The 22458-nt window shown below is 44.5% G+C and overlaps 1 protein-coding gene across 3 annotated transcripts in view; it reads left to right on the top strand.

The window, feature by feature from the left end:
* Positions 1-22458, top strand: part of LOC115106945 (dedicator of cytokinesis protein 4-like) — a 159970-nt gene that overhangs the window by 69909 nt on the left and 67603 nt on the right. For all 3 annotated transcript variants that reach the window (XM_065008176.1, XM_029630202.2, XM_029630201.2), the window contains 7 exons: positions 8253-8334; positions 8485-8545; positions 8762-8894; positions 9329-9417; positions 15881-16006; positions 21542-21666; positions 22276-22438. In XM_065008176.1, coding sequence (XP_064864248.1) covers positions 8253-8334; positions 8485-8545; positions 8762-8894; positions 9329-9417; positions 15881-16006; positions 21542-21666; positions 22276-22438 — 779 coding nt within the window. The remainder of the gene's footprint in view (positions 1-8252; positions 8335-8484; positions 8546-8761; positions 8895-9328; positions 9418-15880; positions 16007-21541; positions 21667-22275; positions 22439-22458) is intronic.

The raw sequence follows: 22458 nt of genomic DNA, 5'->3' as shown, positions 1-22458 counted from the left end.
TCTATGAGACACACTCCTCTGTGACACACACTCCTCTATGAGACACACTCCTCTGTGAGACACACTCCTCTGTGAGACACACTCCTCTGTGAGACACACTCCTCTGTGAGACACACTCCTCTATATGACACACTCCTCTGTGAGACACACTCCTCTGTGACACACACTCCTCTGTGAGACACACTCCTCTATATGACACACTCCTCTATATGACACACTCCTCTGTGTGACACACTCCTCTGTGTGACACACTCCTCTATGAGACACTCCTCTATGAGACACACTCCTCTGTGAGACACACTCCTCTGTGACACACACTCCTCTGTGACACACACTCCTCTGTGACACACACTCCTCTGTGACACACACTCCTCTGTGACACACTCCTCTGTGACACACACTCCTCTGTGACACACTCCTCTGTGACACACACTCCTCTGTGACACACACTCCTCTGTGAGACACACTCCTCTGTTACACACACTCCTCTGTGAGACACACTCCTCTATATGACACACACCTCTATATGACACACTCCTCTGTGAGACACACTCCTCTGTGTGACACACTCCTCTGTGAGACACACTCCTCTGTGAGACACACTCCTGTGAGACACACTCCTCTGTGACACACACTCCTCTGTGAGACACACTCCTCTGTGAGACACACTCCTCTATATGACACACTCCTCTATATGACACACTCCTCTGTGAGACACACTCCTCTGTGTGACACACTCCTCTGTGAGACACACTCCTCTGTGTGACACACTCCTCTGTGAGACACACTCCTCTGTTACACACACTCCTCTGTGAGACACACTCCTCTGTGAGACACACTCCTCTGTGTGACAAACTCCTCTGTGAGACACACCTCTCTGTGAGACACACTCCTCTGTGAGACACACTCCTCTGTGAGACACACTCCTCTGTGTGACACACTCCTCTGTGAGACACACTCCTCTGTGAGACACACTCCTCTGTGTGACACACTCCTCTGTGAGACACACTCCTCTGTGAGACACACTCCTCTGTGAGACACACTCCTCTGTGAGACATCCTCTGTGAGACACACTCCTCTATGAGACACACTCCTCTATGAGACACACACTCTGTTTGTCTGTGAGTGTTTGTGTAGGCCATATTGTGTGGCTATACGATAGTCCCTCAGACTGATTCAGACAGTCCATTGTGGAGCGATACCCCATCTCCTCTTCCCCTGGAGACTGCCTGTATACTATGGTTAACTTAGCCAGTCATCAACACTGCACCAGCCAGGTCATTCTGGCCCACGCTCGTGTCTGAATCTCTTTCCTAACGCAATCATCGATACCAGGGGAGGAAATTACAAATGCCCTGAGCACCGCAGATGGACTATGTGATGAGAGGGAGAGGGATGGAGGGAGAGGGAAGCCATTCATGATATTTAAATGAACCTGCTGATAGGCAGTGATATGGTCCCACTAGGGGCCTGCTAGTGGTCTGAAGCAACCGGATCAGCAGCCTTGCAGCTGTGTGTGTGTGTCGGGGGGCTCAGGGACCTGTATGCACTGGGGCGGCTGGTAATTGGAGGATGAGGTTTCAAAAATGTAGTGTTAATTAGAGATTGGAGTGTGCGTGTGTGTGACTCCCATGCTTAATGCATAGGAATCTGTCCATCGCCTTGTTGGCTTGCTGAATTAACAGGCTAGCTAGCTAACGGTCCATGTAATGCTATAGCTGTAGCAGCGAAGTTGGAGTTGGCTTGCTGTCCCAGCATTACAAGACTCTCTCTCTCTGCTTATCTGAGGGCTGTGAAAGTCACCTAACGGGATTAGCTGGCCGTTGGCAGCAGGATGGGACAAACACGGCAGGGGATGGTGTGGTGTGTCCTCTGTCTGACAGTCACTCTCCTCCCTATCCTTTCAGCATGGGAGCATCTGAGTTTAGTTGTGTTATGCTGCAGTCGGTTAAATGCACATTCTGTAGATTTTTCTGAGTTTGTATATACTCAGTATTTATAATAAGCATGCTATTTACATATTCAAATAATGTGGCTTGTGGTCAACTGTTCTGCAGCCAGACGATGATGCATAGTAAAATACTAGCGGTTACTGTAAACAACAATTATTTCTAATATTTTTAACAGCATCTATAATTTATGTTTCTAGACAGCAACACAAGTCAGAAGTTTATTATGAACGCTGACGTTCTGTACATTACCTTGGAAATACTGGACGACTCAGCGGGACAAGGCGGAGGGTAATGTACGAGACGGAGGGATTTATCCCGTTTATACCACAGTTACCAGAGAGAACTATATTAAAACAGACGTTTACTCCTTGAAAAAAAAAAGAGATGCAACCCAGTCACAAGTTCCATTAGTTCTATATTTAAGGACACGAACATTAGTTCTATATTTAAGGACGCGAGCCATGCTCGCTGACAACTTTCTTATTTAAAAAATATATATATATATATTTCACCTTTATTTAGCCAGGTAGGCCACTTGAGAACAAGTTCTCATTTACAACTGCGACCTGGCCAAGATAAAGCAAAGCAGTTCGACACAAACAACAACACAGAGTTACACATGGAATAAACAAATCATAGTCAATAATACAGTAGAAAAAAGTCTATATACTAGAGGTTCGACCGATTTGTGATTTTTCAACGCCGATACCGATTATTGGAGGACCAAAAAAAGCCGATACCAATTAATCGGGCGTTTTTATTTATTTATTTGTAATAATGACAATTACAACAATACTGAATGAACACTTATTTTAACCTCTTACCTCTACCTGGGACGCTTGCGTCCCAACTAGAGCTCTGGAAATGCAAATGCGCTACGCTAAATGCTAATAGTATTAGTTAAAACTCAAAAGTTCATTAAAATACACATGCAGGGTATCAAATTAAAGCTACACTCGTTGTGAATCCAGGCAACAAGTCAGATTTTTAAAATGCTTTTCGGCGACAGCATGAGAAGCTATTATCTGATAGCATGCACCAATACACTACAACAGAAAAGCACAGCAGGGGACGTAAACAAAATAATTAGCATTTCGGCGTTACACAAACCGCACAATAAAATAGAAAACAGTCATTACCTTTCACCATCTTCTTTGTTGGCACTCCTAGATGTCCCATAAACACTATTGGGTCTTTATTTCGATTAAATCGGGCCATATAAAGCCAAGATATCGTTATATGTAGACTGTGTGATAAACGAAAAAAACAGCGATTTCACAACGTAACGTCATTTTTTAAAATTCAAAAAGTAGACGATAAACTTTCACAAAACACTTCGAAATACGTTTGTAATGCTACTTTAGGTATTAGTAAACGTTAATAAGCGATAAAAATCATCCGTAGGCGATGTACATATCATTAGCTGTCGTCTTGGAAAAAATTTCAGGAGAGAGCTCTTCCGGAATGATCTGGGCGGAGACCGGAGGTACGTCGTGCCCCTCTTTCGGTTCAACCAAGAATCAAATTAATTAAATTCACAAGATACTCGACAACATGGGGATGCTGTGGGAGTTGAATGCTCGGTCTTATCTAATTCGGCTCACTGTTAACAATTGCGGTAGTGGCGCAAGGATATTTATTTCCATTTTCTGTGATCAGGTTTTCCTGCGCTTTCCGATGTAACGCACGTTATGTAATAGCCACAGTCGTGATTTAACCAGTTTTAAAAACGTCCGAGGGTTTCCTATACACACATTCTAACCATATGAACGTACTATATTCCTGGCATGAGTAGCAGGGCGCTGAAATGTTGCGCGATTTTTAACAAAATGTTCAAAAAAGTAGAGGGTCGACTGAAGAGGTTAACTTGATATAATACATCACTGAAATCAATTTAGCCTCAAATAAATAATGAAACATGTTCAATTTGGTTTAAATAATGCAAAAACAAAGTGTTGGAGAAGAAAGTAAAAGTGCAATATGTGCCATGTAAGAAAGCTAAGGTTTAAGTTCCTTGCTCAGAACATGAGAACATATGAAAGCTGGTGGTCCCTTTCAATGGTCCCTTTTAACATGAGTCTTCAATATTCCCATTTAAGAAGTTTTAGGTTGTAGTTATTATAGGAATTATAGGACTATTTCTCTCTATACCATTTGTATTTCATTAACCTTTGACTATTGGATGTTCTTATAGGCACTTTAGTATTGCCAGTGTAACAGTATAGCTTCCGTCCCTCTCCTCGCCCCTACCTGGACTCGAACCAGGAACACAACGACAACAGCCACCCTCGAAGCAGCATTACCCATCGCTCCACAAAAGCCGCGGGGAACAACCACTCCAAGTCTCAGAGCGAGTGACGTTTGAAACGCTATTAGTGCGCACCCCGCTAACTAGCCAGCCATTTCACATCGGTTACACCAGCCTAATCTCGGGAGATGATAGGCTTGAAGTCATACACATCTGCTGGCAAACGCACGAAAGTGCTGTTTGAATGAATGCTTATGAGCCTGCTGCTGCCTACCATCGCTCAGTCAGACTGCTCTATCAAATCATAGACTTAGTTATAACATGATAACACACAGTCATTAATATGGCCGAATCTGGAAACTATCATCTTCGTAAACAAGACGTTTATTCTTTCAGTGAAATACGGAACCGGTCCGTATTTTATCTAATGGGTGGCATCCATAAGTCTAAATATTCCTGTTACATTGCACAACCTTCAATGTTATGTCATAATTACGTAAAATTCTGGCAAATTAGGCGGCCCAAACTGTTGCATATACACTGACTCTGCATGCAATGAACGCAAGAGAAGTGACACAATTTCCCCTGGTTAATATTGCCTGCTAACCTGGATTTCTTTTAGCGAAATATGCAGGTCTTAAAAATATATACTTCTGTGTATTGATTTTAAGAAAGGTATTAATGTTTAGGTACACATTGGAGCAACGATATGCACCCCATCGATTATATGCAATGCCAGACACTCTAGTAATATCATCAACCATGTGTAATTAACTAGTGATTATGATTGATTGATTGTTTTTTATAAGATAAGTTTAATGCTAGCTAGCAACTTACCTTGGCTTACTGCATTCGCTTAACAGGCAGGCTCCTCGTGGAGTGCAATGTAATCAGGTGGTTAGAGCGTTGGATTAGTTAACTGTAAGGTTGCAAGATTGAATCCCCCGAGCTGACAAGGTAAAAGTCTGTCGTTAACCCACCGTTCCTAGGCAGTCATTGAAAATAAGAATGTGCTCTTAACTGACTTGACTAGTTATAAAGACTTGACTAGTTAATAAAGATTAAATAAAGGTGTAAAACATTTTTTAAATCGGTGTCCAAAAATACCGATTTCCGATTGTTATGAAAACTTGAAATCGGCCCTAATTAATCAGCCATTCCGATTAATCGGTCGACCTCTAGTATATACAGTGTGTGCAAATGAGGTAAGATAAGGGAGGTATGGCAATCAATAGGCCATGGTGGTGAGGTAATTACGATATCGCAATTAAACACTGGAGTGATAGGTGTGCAGAAGATGAATGTGCAAGTAGAGATACTGGGATACAAAGGAGCATAAATAAATAAATACAGTATGGGGGTGAGGTAGTTGGATGGGCTATTTACAGATGGGCTATGTACAGGTGCAGTGATCTGTGAGCTGCTCTGACAGCTGGTGCTTGAAGTTAGTGAGGGAGATATGAGTCTCCAGCTTCAGTGATTTTTGCATTTCGTTCCAGACATTGGCAGCAGAGAACTGGAAGGAAAGGCGGCCAAAGGAGGATTTGGCTTTGGGGGTGACCAGTGAAATATACCTGCTGGAGAGCGTGCTGCGGGTGGGTGCTGCTATGGTAACCAGTGAACTGAGATAAGGCGGGACTTGACCTAGCAAAGACTTATAGATGACCTGGAGCCAGTGGGTTTGGTGACGAATATGAAGCGAGGGCCAGCCATCGAGAGCGTACAGGTCGCAGTGTTGGGTAGTATAAGGGGCTATTTTGTAAATGACATCACCGAAGTTTAGGATCGGTAGGATAGTCAGTTTTACGAGGGTATGTTTGGCAGCATGAGTGGAGGATGCTTTGTTGCGAAATAGGAAGCCGATTCTAGATTTAATTTTGGATTGGAGATGTTTTATGTGAGTCTGGAAGGAGAGTTTACGGTCTAACCAGACACCTAGGTATTTGTTGTTGTCCACATATTCTAAGTCAGAACCGTCCAGAGTAGTGACGCTGGACAGGTGCGGGCAGTGATCGGTTTGAGAGTTTTTCTTGCATTTAAGAGCAGTTGGAGGCCACGGAAGGAGAGTTGTATGGCATTGAAGCTCGTCTGGATGTTAGTTAGCACAGTGTTCAAAGAAGGGTCAGAAGTATACAGAATGGTGTTGTCTGCGTAGAGGTGGATCAGAGAATCACCAGCAGCAAGAGCGACAACATTGATGTATACAGAGAAGAGAGTCTGCCCGAGAATTGAACCCTGTGGCACCCCCATAGAGACTGCTACAAGCAATCCCTTGCTTGCAAGCTAGCCAACTTGTTGCGGCTAACACAGTCACGACCTCTGCAGCCAGAATAACAGCAAATTTAGCTGCATTTGTGTTTGTTTAAGCTGTTTTCTATTGACATTAATTTGGTTACTTCCATAACAATGAGGCGATGATGCCCAATTTTGTCTGGCAAAGTGCCTTCTCGTCAGGACACCACATTGCACATCAAACACTAGGCTAGAAGCTAGCTAAATAGTTTGTTGCTAGCAAACCTGGCGATATGACAGCCAAATAAACAACATTTCATTTGCTGAAAACAGCTGGTCAAACTAGACATTTCATGTGGGTGTATTTGACAGCATGGCGCCACTTGCGTCATGAGATTCATGTTCATCACTCACCACGTTAGGTTATTTCCCCCCCAAAATATTGCTGCAAAAACAAGTTTTTCTATGTTGGACCTGCGTTTACAATGTATCCAGTTTCGGTTTGTGTGTGGTTTAGCTTTCTGTAACTTTGTAACCGGTGTGGTCTTCATATGTAGGTGTATATTGCGATGTTTGCCATTTCACTGCTTTTCTTCCATGATCTATAAAGTTTTTATGAATTCCCTCTTCATCTCCTTGCCATACTACAAAATTACAATAACATCCAACATCGCAGTGTATCCCCAATGTTATTGCAAGACACTTTTCTTTGTTCATTCTAATCTACACCTACTCACTTTCCTTTCCGTTGGTTGACAGTTCAAGAACTGGGTTAGTATCTCTCCTGAAGAATTTGCTAAATTCTATGAATATTTAATCTAGTTTCATAGAAAGGAAGCATAATTGTCTTGCGTTGTCCGATATAGAATTGAAGCATATTTTGTCTGTGTTGCCAGATATGTTGGGTACAATCTCGTCATGGCGCTATGGCATTAATTCTTCATCTTTTTTTTCCTTCTTCTCCTTCTTTTTTTTTCTTTTTCTTCTCCTTCTTCCTCTCCTCCTCTTATTTTGCCCAAGGGCTCATACTCTCTGTGAATATGGAGGAGCTTACCTCTGGGTTACCTCTTCTTGTGCTCTTGTAGACTAGTGCACTACATCTGCTTGTACTCTAGTACACTACTAGTGCACTACATCTGCTTGTATTGTGGTACACTACTAGTGCACTACATCTGCTTCTACTCTAGTACATTACTAGTACTCTACATCTGCGTGTACTCTAGTACACTACTAGTACTCTGCATCTGCTTGTACTCTAGTACACTACTAGTACTCTACATCTGCTTGTACTCTAGTACACTACTAGTACTCTACATCTGCTTGTACTCTAGTACACTACTAGTACTCTACATCTGCTTGTACTGTGGTACACTACTAGTGCACTACATCTGCTTGTACTCTAGTACACTACTAGTACTCTAGTACACTACTAGTACTCTAGTACACTACTAGTACTCTACATCTGCTTGTACTGTGGTACACTACTAGTGCACTACATCTGCTTGTACTCTAGTACACTACTAGTACTCTACATCTGCTTGTACTGTGGTACACTACTAGTGCACTACATCTGCTTGTACTCTAGTACACTACTAGTGCACTACATCTGCTTGTACTGTGGTACACTACTAGTGCACTACATCTGCTTGTACACTACTCTCGTGTGGGAGACCAGATCTAGTAGCTAGCTTGTTGTTTTAGCCATCTTCCCTCCTCTGTCATGTTTACGGTCATCCCCAACATGTATTTTACTCATGGCGTGACAGTGTATAACCTCTCTTCCCCTCCTCTTTCCTCTTCTCTCCTCTTTTCTCCTCCAGTGAACGGTTCTTTGTCAGACTGAATAAGAACGGAGTGCCCAAGTCGCTAGAGAAGACCGAGAGACAATGCACCCTCTTTGTGGTGAGCACTGAACTTCACTGTGTCTTCTATGCACTCTAGAAGGTTCTAGAAGTAGTAGAAGTATGGCACATGCCGCTCTGTCTGTTATTGTGTTGAGGATTCTACCATGACCCTTTGATTAAAAATGTATGTTTTTTTTTCTCTCTTCAGGATTTGGGGAGCAGTGATCTCAGAAAAGACGTCTACATTGTTGTTCACATAATGAGAATTGGTAAGATTCCAGTGTGTGTGTCCCCCCCCCCTTAGTTAGTCACACACTACATTTATAGTCCATACATAAAAAATAAATGAACACAGCTCTAACGCAGTAATAACATAATATTATAGTATTGCAGTAATTATAGTATAGTGGTAACACTCTCTAATATAGTAACTACAGAGCGTTGATGTACAGACATTGACTGTGTTGTCGTTGTGTTGGTTGCAGGGCGGATGGGCGCTGGGGAGAAGAAGAACCTGTGTAGTATCCAGTACAGACGGCCCTTCGGCTGTGCTGTGGTCAGTATCGCAGACCTCCTCACGGCAGACTCTAAAGACGACCACCTACTGAAGGTTTACGCGTGAGTCACCTTCCATCAAATCGAAAGTGCATTTTACACAGACGCCATTATTCACAATGAACTTCTGTACCCTCTGACAGACAATGAAATAATGATAGAGGCAATACTGGCTGAGCTAGTGCAAAATGCACAGAGTATGCAGATACCGTTGACCAGTTTACTTACACACACACACACACACACACACACACGTACTATTAAAGCACTCTAGATGCATGCCGAGGGGATTGAAATAGCCATTATGGACACAGTAACGGTTTGACCTACATACAGTATTGGCTGAAATGGGTGGACAATATGCTGATACTATTTAGCCCAGAGAAGTGACCCTTCTCTACCCTTGTGTTTCATTGGATTTATATTAGAAAGTTCAAGAATGTTTTTGGGCTAATCTTGTTGACCCAAATCATGCATGCTTGGCCTTTGTGTTCCAGATGTACCACGGAAAGCGAGTGGTATCAAATCCACGAGAACATCATCAGGAAGGTCAACTCCAGATACAACCTATCGGGTTCCAACACAGGTAAGGAACAACCTCCCTTTTGTATTTCTCACCTCTAGCGAAAACATTATACCTCTACATTTCTGCAAACTGAAAATGCATGAGATGCGATGGATGGGAGTTTAATGGCAAGCCGATTAGCTCTCTGCTGTAGAGTTCCCCTGTAGCCGGGCTTGTACCTCGCTGCTCCGCGGGAAGCCTGCACAGCTCAATATGCATCGAACTGATATAAATAGCAGTCCCCTCCATATGAAACTGACCGTCTGCAGCTCTCCCTAGCAACAGGTTGACGGATATGAGGAGAACGTTAGGTTTTGGCTGTGAGAGGAAATGGTCAATCGGATGGCAAGAAAGTCGATGAAGGAGCCTGTAACATATGTACGAATCTTTTTCTCAAATAGGCCTAAATGATATTGTGTGTGTGTGTGTGTGTATTGTCTGTGCATGCATGGGTACGTGCGTGTGCATCGACAACGGCTAAGTTCAATAACTACCGTGCCCTATTCTTATATAGCATGTTTACAACCATAAGATCAGTAGCTAACTGGCCTGTATCCTCTCCACATAGAAACCACCGGGAAGGATTATAGGATTTGAATCGCCATAAACAGAGTTGATCTCAGAGACAGATCTGCAAGTCTGCTCTTATTTCTGCCTCAGCGCCTCGAAAGACCAGTGGTAATTGCGCGAGGTGCAGTCAAAACTCAGGGGAGTTTGAATAATCTAGTAGTGGAGGGAGCAGCAGCAACACAGTAATTGCCATGACTGACACAAAGTCATTTAGCGTACTGAGCTATCCACGGCGAATTTACATGACATCTGCATCTGAGAGTTAATAAACGACAGTTAGTCGACCAAGAGTCATCTGTTCGGACATTTTTTAAACGGGCATTTTTTCCAGATATAGACAACATGGTGTGTTTTATTCGACTATATGCATTGAACTTGTCTGATGCTTTACGCAAAATGCTTGATTAAATAATTAAGACGCACAAATGACTAGAGGGAGTCTGGCCGCAAACGATTTGATTGTGCCGTGCCCTGCCCTGCTCAGACGTGCTGCACTGTGTTAAAAAAAAATAGACAGCGAGTGACTACAACCCCTTGTCTCTCTCCTCTGCTGCAGCGACCGCCACAGAACATCAACAGTGTGCATCTCGCTGTCCGTGTTGCTGAAGCTGCAACATAACTTTTTGGTCAGAAATGGCTGTTACCGAAATCCCTCATTCCTCAAAAACATTCCCTTTTCCCTCAACCCTTGCATAATTGACATGACACATATATGCATCGCATGCACGTGACCAACAGGTCCCGACCTACAGCATATCATAATCACATCAATAAGTTGGTTATAACAAACTCTGAACCATGTGACACGTGACGGCAAAATGAATGCAGTGGACGTGACAAATAAACACGAAAACGAGGGAATGTTTTGGAATAAACGTGACTAGTTGTGGAAAATACTGTAGATAAAGAAGCTAAGGAATGTTTGTGCCAAACTGCTGCTGTTAGATTACAATATATCTTTTTGACCGTTTGGAACAATGTAAACAACACTAAATAAAGTAGAAGTGTACCAGAGAGTCTGTTGTAATGTTTAAAAAAAATATATATATATTGTAAAGCTTTTATTACAGCAAAGGCTAAAACCTGTCGCATTTATTCGTGAATGCAATTTCTGAAATATAACACTTTGGCCTATTTATTGTTTTGCGCTAATTATTCAATGGTCGCTTTATTTTATTGTAGCGCTAAAATGCTTGATAGCATTTCAAATCACGAATGACTCGTATGCTGTGTGATGACATGAACGGATCAATGACTGGTTGATACAGGAGCCTGTATAACTGTTGAAATCCAGACCTAAGTAAGTTACGGTGTTAAGACTAAACAGAATGCTCTCTTAGGTCGACAGCTCAATGGTGGTTGTACCAGGCTGCTGTGCTACGCCTACCAATGATAATGACATATGACTTATTATTATTAATGATGATCTTAATAATTATAATAGTAATAATAACAATATGAAGGAAATCAAGGAAAAAGGAGGGTTATTATAAATATAATCTTTCAGACAATTTGGAACCGTGTAAACAACACTAAGTAAATGATAGAAAATACCAGCGAGTCTGTTCTAATGAATAAATATGTAAAGCCTTTATAGCAAAACATTTAAAACAGACGGATTTGTGAAATTGTTTACGCGACAGGTGGTTGCGCTGGGCTTGGTGCTCACGGAATCAATCAGTAGACTATGAAACAAACACTCAAACAGGCAACAGGCAACAGTATATGTCTTATTTCTGTAGATGTGTATGGATGATTTATAAAGCCAGGCACATCTTAAGTTAGGCTAATGATTACAGTCCTAATTAAGTTGGGGTTTACTCTATCCTCACTTTTCTAACTCCTCTGCTGCCTCCTCCACATTGTTCTCAACACCAACATTCTGGTTAACTGTACTATTATGCACATAGCAACATGGTCTATTGAAATGCGCCAATTCATCAGCGCTCTGATGTGTTTCAGAACCCCGGACAGCGACCACTACCCAACGTGGGAAAAAGCACACTTACTGACATGTCTATTTGTGTTGCACCATTGTTCTTACATGTTAATACCATATAGGATTTCAGTACCATGTCTTAGACTGACGGACTGTGTCATCCAAACGGCCTCCACAATCGATTAGTCCACTCGCAGGCGCCAATCAGACAGGTGTCTTGTGCACCATGATATTTTGCTACTGCCCGACTAAAGAAATTTGGTCTACCAACAGCCTATCCACCAAACAATCGACCAGTCGACTAATTGGGGTCAGCCCTAATGGCTAGCAATCGCAATATCCAGCCCGGCGCCAGCTAAAATCCCAGATGAAAGATTGGCTTTGGAATCAATTAAGATGTCATTTGCTCAGTTCAATTGATAAGCCAGAAATGTGAATAAATTCCCGGACAAAATTGAACGGGGGATTGACGCTAAGTGAGATAACATTATCCTCACAGAGATAAACGTTCATCAACCATTTTACTGCACTCTCTCTGACTCAATGGAGTTGAATGGATAACTTCTATAAGATGACTTGCATATTGTAGTAGTATGGAGTAGCCTGTTATGTTGCTGTTTATCAGATAAGACATGCATATTAGATGTTAACTAAAAGGATGCTTTTAAGATTTAAGTGTCGCTGTTTCAAGAGGTTGCAGAAGAGTTTAGGAGGTTTAGAACTTGAGGGTATTTGTGGCAGTTTCCATGCAGGATGATATGGTCCAATAACACTTCAGTGTTCTGCTCTGCTGAATATAGAAGAAGTGGTAACCAGGCAGTTGGTAGTGGTGTATATAGCAGCTTATGATACTGTATGCTTCAATACATCACCAAAGGGGAAGGGAAAAGGGGATACCTCGTCCATTGCACAACTGAATGCATTCAACCGAAATGTGCCTTCCTTATTTAACCCCCCTGAATCAGAGGTGCAGGGGGATGGGCTGCCTTAATCATCGTCCACGTCATGGACGCCCGGGGAACAGTTGTTGTTGTTGGGGGCCGCCTTGCTCAAGGGGGGACGACAGATTTCCCCATCTTGCCGGCTCGGGATTCGACCCAGCAACCTTTTGGTTACTGGCCCAACGGCTCTTAACTGCTTAGGCTACCTGCCGCCCCCACCTCACATGCTGTTTCTGCACTGAGTGCTGCTCTTTCCATGACACACTGTCCAGGCGAATCCAGGTGAAAGTGTTCAATACATTTTTATTTGTGGGGTGCCATTGTTACAGCGATGAAACAGAAAGCGTATGCATTGGATCGGGGTAGTAGCTTTTTCTTATATGGACAAAATAACAATAACCCAACCACCAACACACATGTCCAAAAGAGACGAGGTCAAATTATGAAAAAGTAGCCTAAGCCGTATTATTAGCGCCGAGTGGCCTGGATAAATAGTGAAACTCAGCACAAAAGCAACGACGGCATTATAATGAGTATAAGTGTAGATAGCAGCGGTGAGAAATAGTCCGTTATTGTCAGCTCGTGTTTGTGTGCATCTTCACGCAGCGGCTTTCGTTGGATTTAATCTAGCTGTTATTCCTCGTCCGAACAGTTGACACCAACGTTTTTGGGGGAAACTTTCAAACTTGACACACGTTGGTTGTAGTCTCCGGTTTTCTCTTCCTTGTGTCAATAACTCGATATTAGGAAGGTGTTCTTAATGTTTTATACACTCGGTGGACACTGTTCGTTTACTTCATCTGCCCCACAGCTACATCTCTGTTAAATTGAATGAGAGAGTTTGAGCTACAAACATGGGACCTTTGCATATGGTCTTTTCGAGGTTGACCTGATGTTGAAGCCACCTGCTAGGTGTGGTGATCAGGGTCAGCGTGTTCCATACACTGCTCGTCTGTGCAGATACGTACCACACCACACCATTCAACACGCTGACCCTGCCCACCTCTGTAGTGGAATTATATTCAATTGCACATGATTTCTGACTCTGGCCTGTTAAGTTGTTTATCGGTGGCCCCGGCGCTTTCCATCGGATACCTTCCAGATTGTACCATCGATCACACGGAGCGGTGGATCAGGCTTCCCGTTTCTGTTTCACAGCCGCTGAAAAATGAATCTGAATGATGAATGCAATATGGATTGATACAGTAGTTGATGATGAATAATGTCAAACCAGTTCGCTTCATTGGGGAGAGCGGGCACATTCATTAATTATGACTCTGCATAAAACTTTGACATAATTACAGTGCATATGAAGTAGTTCCATGGAAATCCGGCGTCTGAAAATAGTTTCTAGTAACAGCATGCTGTGCATAAAAGCAGATTAGGCATTTCGATGAGATAGAAATGTTGACTTCTACAGAACAAACGCCATTTACATTTCACTTGGATTTTTCCCCCACTCTAATTCTGTGTACTTAAAGCCATCCACCATTCCTACTGTATAGTGTGTATCCGCTTCATTTCAATATCACCTCCAGCCCCTTACACGTCCTGCTGTGCTGCAGCAGGCTACTATACCACTGCACTATAAGACAATCAGTTGAGCCACTCGGCCTTGCAGCCAGGTGACTCCGCTCATCTTCTCTCTCTCTCTCGCTGCGCTTATAGATAATTGATGCAGGAGACGGTGGAATACCTTGCGTAATTAAAGGCCTTAAATTCATTGGTCTGGTTGTCAGGGGAACAATTAAAATGGAGTGGTGGTGTGCAGTGCTGCGCTGTGCTGCGCAGCGGGGCTTGCTGTGTAAAAGCGTCAAACTACTAACCAAAACCAGCCATGGACCTGACTCTCAGCCAGAGAGATTTTAGCTAGCTGCTTGCCAATTAACAAGGGAGAGACAAATTTAAAAATATGATAAAATCTGGAGCAGAGGAATGTGGGAAATGTATATTGGTTTGAATAATCATGGAGTGCGAGGGAGAGAGAATATGGAGAGAGAGAATAAGCAGGAATAGAGAGAGGGAGAGAGAGAGGCTACGGAGTCAGCAAAAGTGACAGAACAATGCTCCACAGGACAGGAACAACACAAGGCCGCTGAACAGGAGAAATGTTCCATCCTGTTGCTCCCTGTGCTCCTTCTGTTAAGTTGATGAAAAGCCAGTGAGGAGGGGAGAGATTGTCAAAGCGATGACAGGCAGGCTGGCAGCACTGAGTACTCTGTGTGTTACTGTATAGAATGGTAATGAAACAGGGGTTGCCTAATTGTGGCCCTGGAGTGGCTGTGAGGCTGTGCTGTGCCATTAGGCTTCATCCACATGAAAAGGAGGGCAATGCCCCAAGCACTGTGGAATCCCCCCCCCCCCCCAAACCTAATGGGTGTCTCTTTTGTTATTGATCAAGCCTGAACTATGCCATGTAAAACCATAACGTTACTGTGGAAGGATTTCAGTGTTGTTACAAGTCCGCTGTCTCTGTTTTCCTGTGGTTTGAGCTGTGACAGACGAGTCTGTTTGAGGAGTGTGTGTGCGTGCGTCTGTGTGTGTGGATGTTGTAGTTTGGGGGAATGAAACCCTTGCCATCTTGGGCCACACAGTACTGTAGATTCTTATTTTAGCAGTCCGGACAAATATGTCACAGTTTCTAATTTCGAGAACATAGTGACCTGAAACCCAGAATGACAGGATCAATGGCCTGGTTGTCCAAAAGCCTCTTTCACTTCCCTGAAAACCGGAGCAATATCTAGCACGGCGTCAAGGAGATATGGAACGTTATGAACATGACAAATACTGAAAATAGATGCAGGGGATTTATTCCAAGGCCACAGTCTGACATTTTCAATTATTTACATGCAATCCAATATATTAGATGCAGACGACAGCAATGCTTTCTCTTATCATTTCTTCTTAAAGCATACCGTAGTCTGACTCACGGTGCGTGTGCGTGCGCACGTGAGTCATATCTTACTACATGTCCAGTTTTCAAGACTCATAACTTTAATTCTAAACATTTTGCATGGGCTTCTTCTGTTCCCAGGCCTGGCTGTATCTCTCCAGTTGCTGCACGGGGACATTGAACAGCTGAGGAGAGAGTACATGGTGTTGTTCACCAGAGGAGTGTCCATCACCAAGAAACTGGGCTTCTCTGACATCATCATGCCAGGTACGAAACCGCCCACGTAGCCAGCCTCTTCTTTGGTCAAAACAGAACCACGTCTGTACTGCACTGGTTTTGCAGGTAAATCTACACTCGTGGCCAGGTAAACCACCGCGTTCACGGAAAATGGAGTCACGTGGCCTGCTATATTAAGAAGACCTGCTCTATTGACGTTAGACCGGGCAAAACAAGTGACCTACGCTACTTTGAGCGAGGTATGATCGTCGGTAGCAGGCGTGCCGGGTTCCAGTATCTCAGAATCCGCCTGCCTCCTGGGCTTTTCACGCACGACAGTGTCTAGGGTTTACCGAGAATGGTGCTACAAACACAACCATCCAGTCAGTAGCAGTCCTGATAGCCAAAACAGCGCGTTGATGAGAGAGGTCGAAGGAGAATGGTATCGTGCAAGCTAACAGGTAGCCTGCAAACAGACAAATAACGGCGCAGTACAACAGTGGTGTGCAGAACGGCATCTCGGACAACTTTTCCTGGCACACGTTAGGTCCCTTGGTAACAATTGAGCAACAATTGAACGCCAGGCAAAGTGTGGTTTGTTCTGGAGGAAAAAGGGGGGTTCAACCCGATACTAGATGACCTAATAAACTGTCCAGTGACTGTATATTGGCCCTGAATGACAGTACATAGTAAAGTGTACAGTAAAATGCACTTGCGAAATAAACACAATGCCATTGTTTGAATTAAGAAAAAAATCGATGTGTACATTCATTTCATAGAGAAACACAAAAAGAGGAACCGTTCGCTGTGTCCCCTAGTGTTCTGCCTTCTACAGTAACTCAACATTTATATATCTCTTTGTCAGAGAGTCTTCTCCCACTTTCACTGTGCCCCTGGGCTAATGATTTTAGTCTGTGTATGCTCCTGTAGGCAGAGGATTATAGTCAGGCTGCGCTGCTCTCTCTGTCAGCCTCCTGGCTGTGTGTGTGTGTGTGTGTGTGTGTGAGTCAATCTCTCTGGGTTACCATGGTGATGCCTATTAGCCAGTTGAGTTGGACCCTGAACACCATTAGATAGAGATGGGGAGAGCTATTTACACACACACACACACACACACACACACACACACACACACACACACACACACACACACATGGGCTAAAAGAAGATGACTTCCTCTCGTTTCTATTCTGTGGCTAACCATTCTCTGAAGCGGATACGGACCCGTGTTCTCTCGTGCAGATGTTGCCTTGCTACGTTGTGCTACTTCTCCAAAAAATAACTATTTTTAAAACATGTACCGCCACCACTCGACTATTTCCTGCCCAAGACTGCCCTTCTAATTTCTGCTCCAGTCCAAAGGCTGCCTTGAGTGTATACATGTGTCCTTTCCTGTAATTATTCTCTAGGCGGTGAAGTTACAGACAGACCTCCTCAGGAGACTGTTTTCATATGAGGCAGCTACTCGTGTGTGTGTGTGTGTGTGTACACCTATCTCAGTACAGCTCTAACACTTCTCACTGGCTCGGATACTTCAGTTACCGATGTACAGCAACAAAATACAAACACTTCCCAGCAGATCAGAATGTAAGTGAGGATGGAATTAAGAGAGTCTGGTGAGGGGATGGAATAGCACATGAACGTGTTATCACTAGTGTGACTGTGTGTGTGTGTGTGTGTGTGTGTGTGTGTGTGTGTAGCCACATGGCACCGATGTCACCCGTCTGGAGCCATACTGCAGGAAGCACCTGCCATCTTCAATGGTCAGTTGCTTAGCCGTAATGTCTTACTGTGACTATACGTCCACTCTACTTCCTAAGCCCCACACACACCTGTAAGTGCAACAGAAATGTCTGAAAGTGCAGGCGCAAGTGAAAACCAAGCCTTTGGAAAAACACAGATTTATTTTTCATATTTGACATGTTATTGTAAGCTTATGAGGTATGCAGGGAGGGTGCCACTGTACAGTCTAGTGTGACTCAGCTGTACGCCTGATGACTGCCTTTGGGAAGTTGTTTTTGTGGAATGTTCAGATTCCGAGCCCTCAGACCCGTCTGCCCTGAAAACAGATCTGTGCCTTGTGCCAACCCTGTGTCAGTCCCTGTCACTTCCATGTCTGTCAATGGGGTGAGGAGGTCACCCTATCCTTGCTGACAGTGTGATGTGTCAATGCATTGGTCTCCTCTTTGCTGATAGATATGAACAGACTTTTCTCCTTAACTTATTTAACTCTGTACTGACATTTAACTCGAACATGTATGTGTATTACGTCAAATGTAAATGACCACTGAACAGCAAGAAAAATTGCAGGTTGGCTTTACATGTATTTATACTAACACACATGACAGGGAACTTCTTTCACATTTGACATTTTTACATTTGTCATTTAGCAGACGCTCTTATCCACAGCGACTTAGTTAGTGCATTAATCTTAAGATAGCTAGGTGGGACAGGCACAGGAAGTACATTTTTCCTCAATAAGTGCAAGTGCTGATTAAGGTTATGTTTTTTTTTTTTTGGGGGGTCGCGGTGACGAGGAGGATTATTTGAGATACTGTTTGAAGAGGTATGATTTCAGATATTTTCTGGAAGATGGACAGGGACCCTGCTGTCCTAGCTTCAGGGGGACCTGAGGTGGCAGAACGGAGTGCTCGGGTTGGGGTGTAGGGTTACAGCATAGCATGAAGGTAGGGAGAGGCAGTTTCTCTTGCTGTTCCGTAGGTAAGTCCCATGGTCTTGTAGTGGATGCAAGCTTCAACTGAGGAGGAGCGGGGTGACATGAGAGAACTTGGGAAGCTTGAAAACCAGGTGGGCTGCAGCATTCTGGATAGGTTTTAGGGGTTTGATGGCACAAGCGGGGAGCCAAGCCAATAATGAGTTGCAGTAGTCCAGACGGGAAAGGATAAGTGCCTGGATTAGGACCTGCACCGCTTCCTGTGTGAGGTAGGGTCGTACTCTACAGATGTTGCAGAGCATGAACCTGCAGGGGCAAGTCACTGCTTTGATGTTTGCAGAGAATGACAGGGTGTTGTCCAGTTTCACACAAAGGTTCTTTGCACTATGGAAGGGCAGCAATGTCAACTGGGATGGCGAGGTCTTTCAGTGGGCAGGCCTTCCCTTCTTGCTGAGCCAAGTGTCTTGGTGTATAGAGAGAAGAGGGCTTAGAACCGAGCCCTGGGGGACACCAGTAGTGAGAGTATGGAATGCAGACACACATCCTCTCCACGTTGCCGGGTAGGATGCAATCCAAGAGTGTGTATAGCCCGAGACGCCCAGCCCTGAGAGGGTGGAGAGGAGGATCTGATGGTTCAGTGTCGAAGGCAGCAGATAGATTTAGGAGAATGAGAACAGAGGAGAGAGAGTCAGCTTTGGCAGTGAGGAGAGCCTCCGTGACACAGAGAAGATCAGTCTGAGTTAGGTGACCCGGTTGGGATCAAGAAGATTGTTTTGAGAGTAATAACAAGAAAGTTGATCAGACTTGCTCAAGTGTTTTGGAAATCAAATAAAAAAGGGATACAGGTCTATAGTTTTCGACGTCAGATGAGGGGAGCAACTCGGGCCATTTTGAAATCAGAGGGGACACAGCCAGTGGTCAGGGATGAGTTGATGAGGGAAGTGAGGAATGGGAGAAGGTCTCCAGAGATTGTCTGGAGGAGGGGATGGGGTCGAGCGGGCTGGTTGTCGGGCGGCCAGACCTTACTAGTCAAATGATATCATCTGGAGAGAGAGGGGAGAAAGCGTTCAAGGCATAGGGGTAGTTCTATGTGATTGAGACCAGTGGACTCAATAGGCTGAGTGAATGAGTAGTGGATGTAGTCAACCTTTTTTTCCAAAGTGGTTGACAAAGTACTCTGCAGAGAGGGAGGGGATGGAGGATTAAGGAGGGAGGAGAAGGTAGAAAAGAGTTTCCTAGGGTTAGAGGCAGACGCTTGAAATTAAAAGTGGCTTCAGCCACTTACATAGGAAGAGAAGGTAGAGATGAGGGAATGAAAGGATGATAGGTCCTCTGGAAGTTTTGTTTTGCGCTATTTTTGCTCAGCTGCCCTCATCCCTGTTCTGCACGCTCGCAATGAGTCACTCAGCCAAGGAGAGAGAGGGGAGTGCCGACCTGGCCGGGAGGAAAAGGGACAGTGCGAGTCATAGGATGTGGAAAGGGAGGAGAGTAGGGTTGAAGATGCAAAATCAGGAGACAGGAGGGAGAAGGGTGATAGGATAGAAGAGGTGAGAGAGTGAATATTGTGACAGTGCATGAGCATCTGGGTAGGGGCTGAGCGGTTAGGGTTGGAGGAAAGGAGACAGAAAGGAAGCAAAGTAGTGACCTGGATAGGGATTGCAGTGAGATTAGTAGGCGAACAGCCTCTAGCAAAGAAGTCAAGAATATTGCCTGCCTGGTGAGTTGGAGGGCACTGGGAAAGGGTGAGGTGAAAAGAGGCGAGGAGGTAAAGAGAGAGTTGGAAAGTAATGAATCGAAAGACTTTGGGAGGTTGAAGTTGCCAAGTACGAAGAGCCGGTGAGCCATTGTCAGGAAAGGAGTTTATCAAGATGTGAAGCTCATTGAGCAATTCTCCAAGGGCACCTGGTGGGCGATGGATGCTTGAGTGGACAAGTGACAGTGACAGCATGGAATTCAAATCGGGAGATGGACAGGTGAGAGAGGGAGAAAAGAGAAACTCTCCGCTTAGGGGAAATGAGTAGCCCTGTTCCACCACCGCAATGACCAGATGCTCTCGGACTATGAGAGAAAACATAGTCCGATGAAGGAAGAGCATCGGGATTAGCAGTGTTCTCTGGGGTGCTCCATGTCTCCGTCAGGGACCAAAACGTCAAGGGACTGAAGGGCAGCATAGGCTGAGATGAACTCTGCGTTCTTGGCCGCTGTTCCAAACGTGTGCCAGAGAACACAGAATTCCACATGGGATGTTTGCGCACTATACACTACATTAGAACGGTTGCAGCCAAGGGGTGGGAAGAGTCTGTAAAGCCTATCGGGAGAGGTGAGAGAGTGGTGTGGAGCCTTCCTCGAACAACTTTGTTTCGGCGACGGTCTTAGTTTTTGTGACATAACCGCCAATGACACGACCGCCGCTTACACCTCCCTGTACTAATTGCTGATGGTCTAGGAGAGATGAAACCACTCCCCCTCCAATACTGTCACTGGTTACAAAAACAAGTCACAAATTGATTGACCCCTCGATCCTGGTTGATGTGTCAACAATCACCTGAGATTTAATGGCAGTCAGCAGTTCGCACACCAAGTAGGCCACTGGGTAGACAGGCAGCACTTAAAGTCGATGGCCCTCGCTAGCAAAAAGGCCGTACTAGAACACAACGGACAGACCAAAAAATATATACCTCGCACTCCTGGAAATATCAGGAGTCCTCTAGCTGTAGAATGAAGCAAATGACTAATATGTTTCTACATTGAAAATAGAATCAATCAAACACTAGATGAGGGCGTCTGTTACTTCGACCACTAAAGAGAACACGGCACCGCAGGCCGAAACGTGGCTTAGGTTTACCCACACACAGAGTGTGCGGCGGGCTTTCTTTCTTGTTATTTGAACCACTCTGTTCACTCTCCTGCAGGAGAGATGAGGAATGACCTGTACATGACGCTGGAGAAAGGAGAGTTTGAGAAAGGAGGGAAGAGCGTTGCTAGGAACGTGGAGATCACGGTCTATGTGTTGGACATCGAAGGCCAGGTCATGAAGGTAAGATGACACATTCCTTAATTACTCCATTCATTACTTTGAGCAAATTTAGTTTTTCATATGACAGCCATGATTGGGCTTTCAATTCTCATAGCTGTACTGTATCAGTCAGGCTGAACGAGGCTAAGGTTGTCTAATGTCGAAGGACAATATGGGTACGTCTGGTTGAGTGTTGATGAGGATGAGTGTTGGTCCATTGGTAGGTTACTCGTTTTCTCTGTAAAAACACTGTGGTTTCCTGATCAGACAGGATGCTGCTGCCATACACAGAAAATAGATTTGATTCTGCTGCCAGTAGAGCTCTCCTCTGCATGCAACCCTGTCACTCACTCCGTACAGAGTGAGAGACAGAGAGTGCTGTGCGTCACAGGTCCAGTAAACAGTGTGTGTGTCCTGCAATCTCCCTCCTCTCGCCATTTCTTTCATCTCCACCTACCTATTAACACCCCTCTCCCCTCTCTTATCTACCCCTCCTCTCTTTCCTCTCCCCTCTCTCCCCGTCTATCCTCTCTCTTCTCCCTCCCTCCTTTCTCTCCCCTCTCTTTATCCTCCCCCTCTTTCTCTACCGCCCTACCTCTCTACCTCTCTCCTGTTCTCTCTCTCCTCCAGAGTTATGTAGCGGCTGGTTCAGGGGAGCCTGGTGGGGATGTATACCACTCCTTTGTGCTCTATCACAACAACAGTCCCCGCTGGGCTGAGCAGATCAAACTACCCATCCCTGTGGACATGTTCAGGGGCTCTCATGTCCGCTTTGAGTTCAGACACTGCTCCAGTAAGACACTACTCCACCAC

Source organism: Oncorhynchus nerka, linkage group LG23 (genome assembly GCF_034236695.1).
Source record: "Oncorhynchus nerka isolate Pitt River linkage group LG23, Oner_Uvic_2.0, whole genome shotgun sequence".
Classification (NCBI taxonomy): Eukaryota; Metazoa; Chordata; class Actinopteri; order Salmoniformes; family Salmonidae; genus Oncorhynchus; species Oncorhynchus nerka.
The sequence above is the reverse complement of the archived record's forward strand: the minus strand, read 5'-3'. Positions and strand labels throughout refer to the sequence as shown.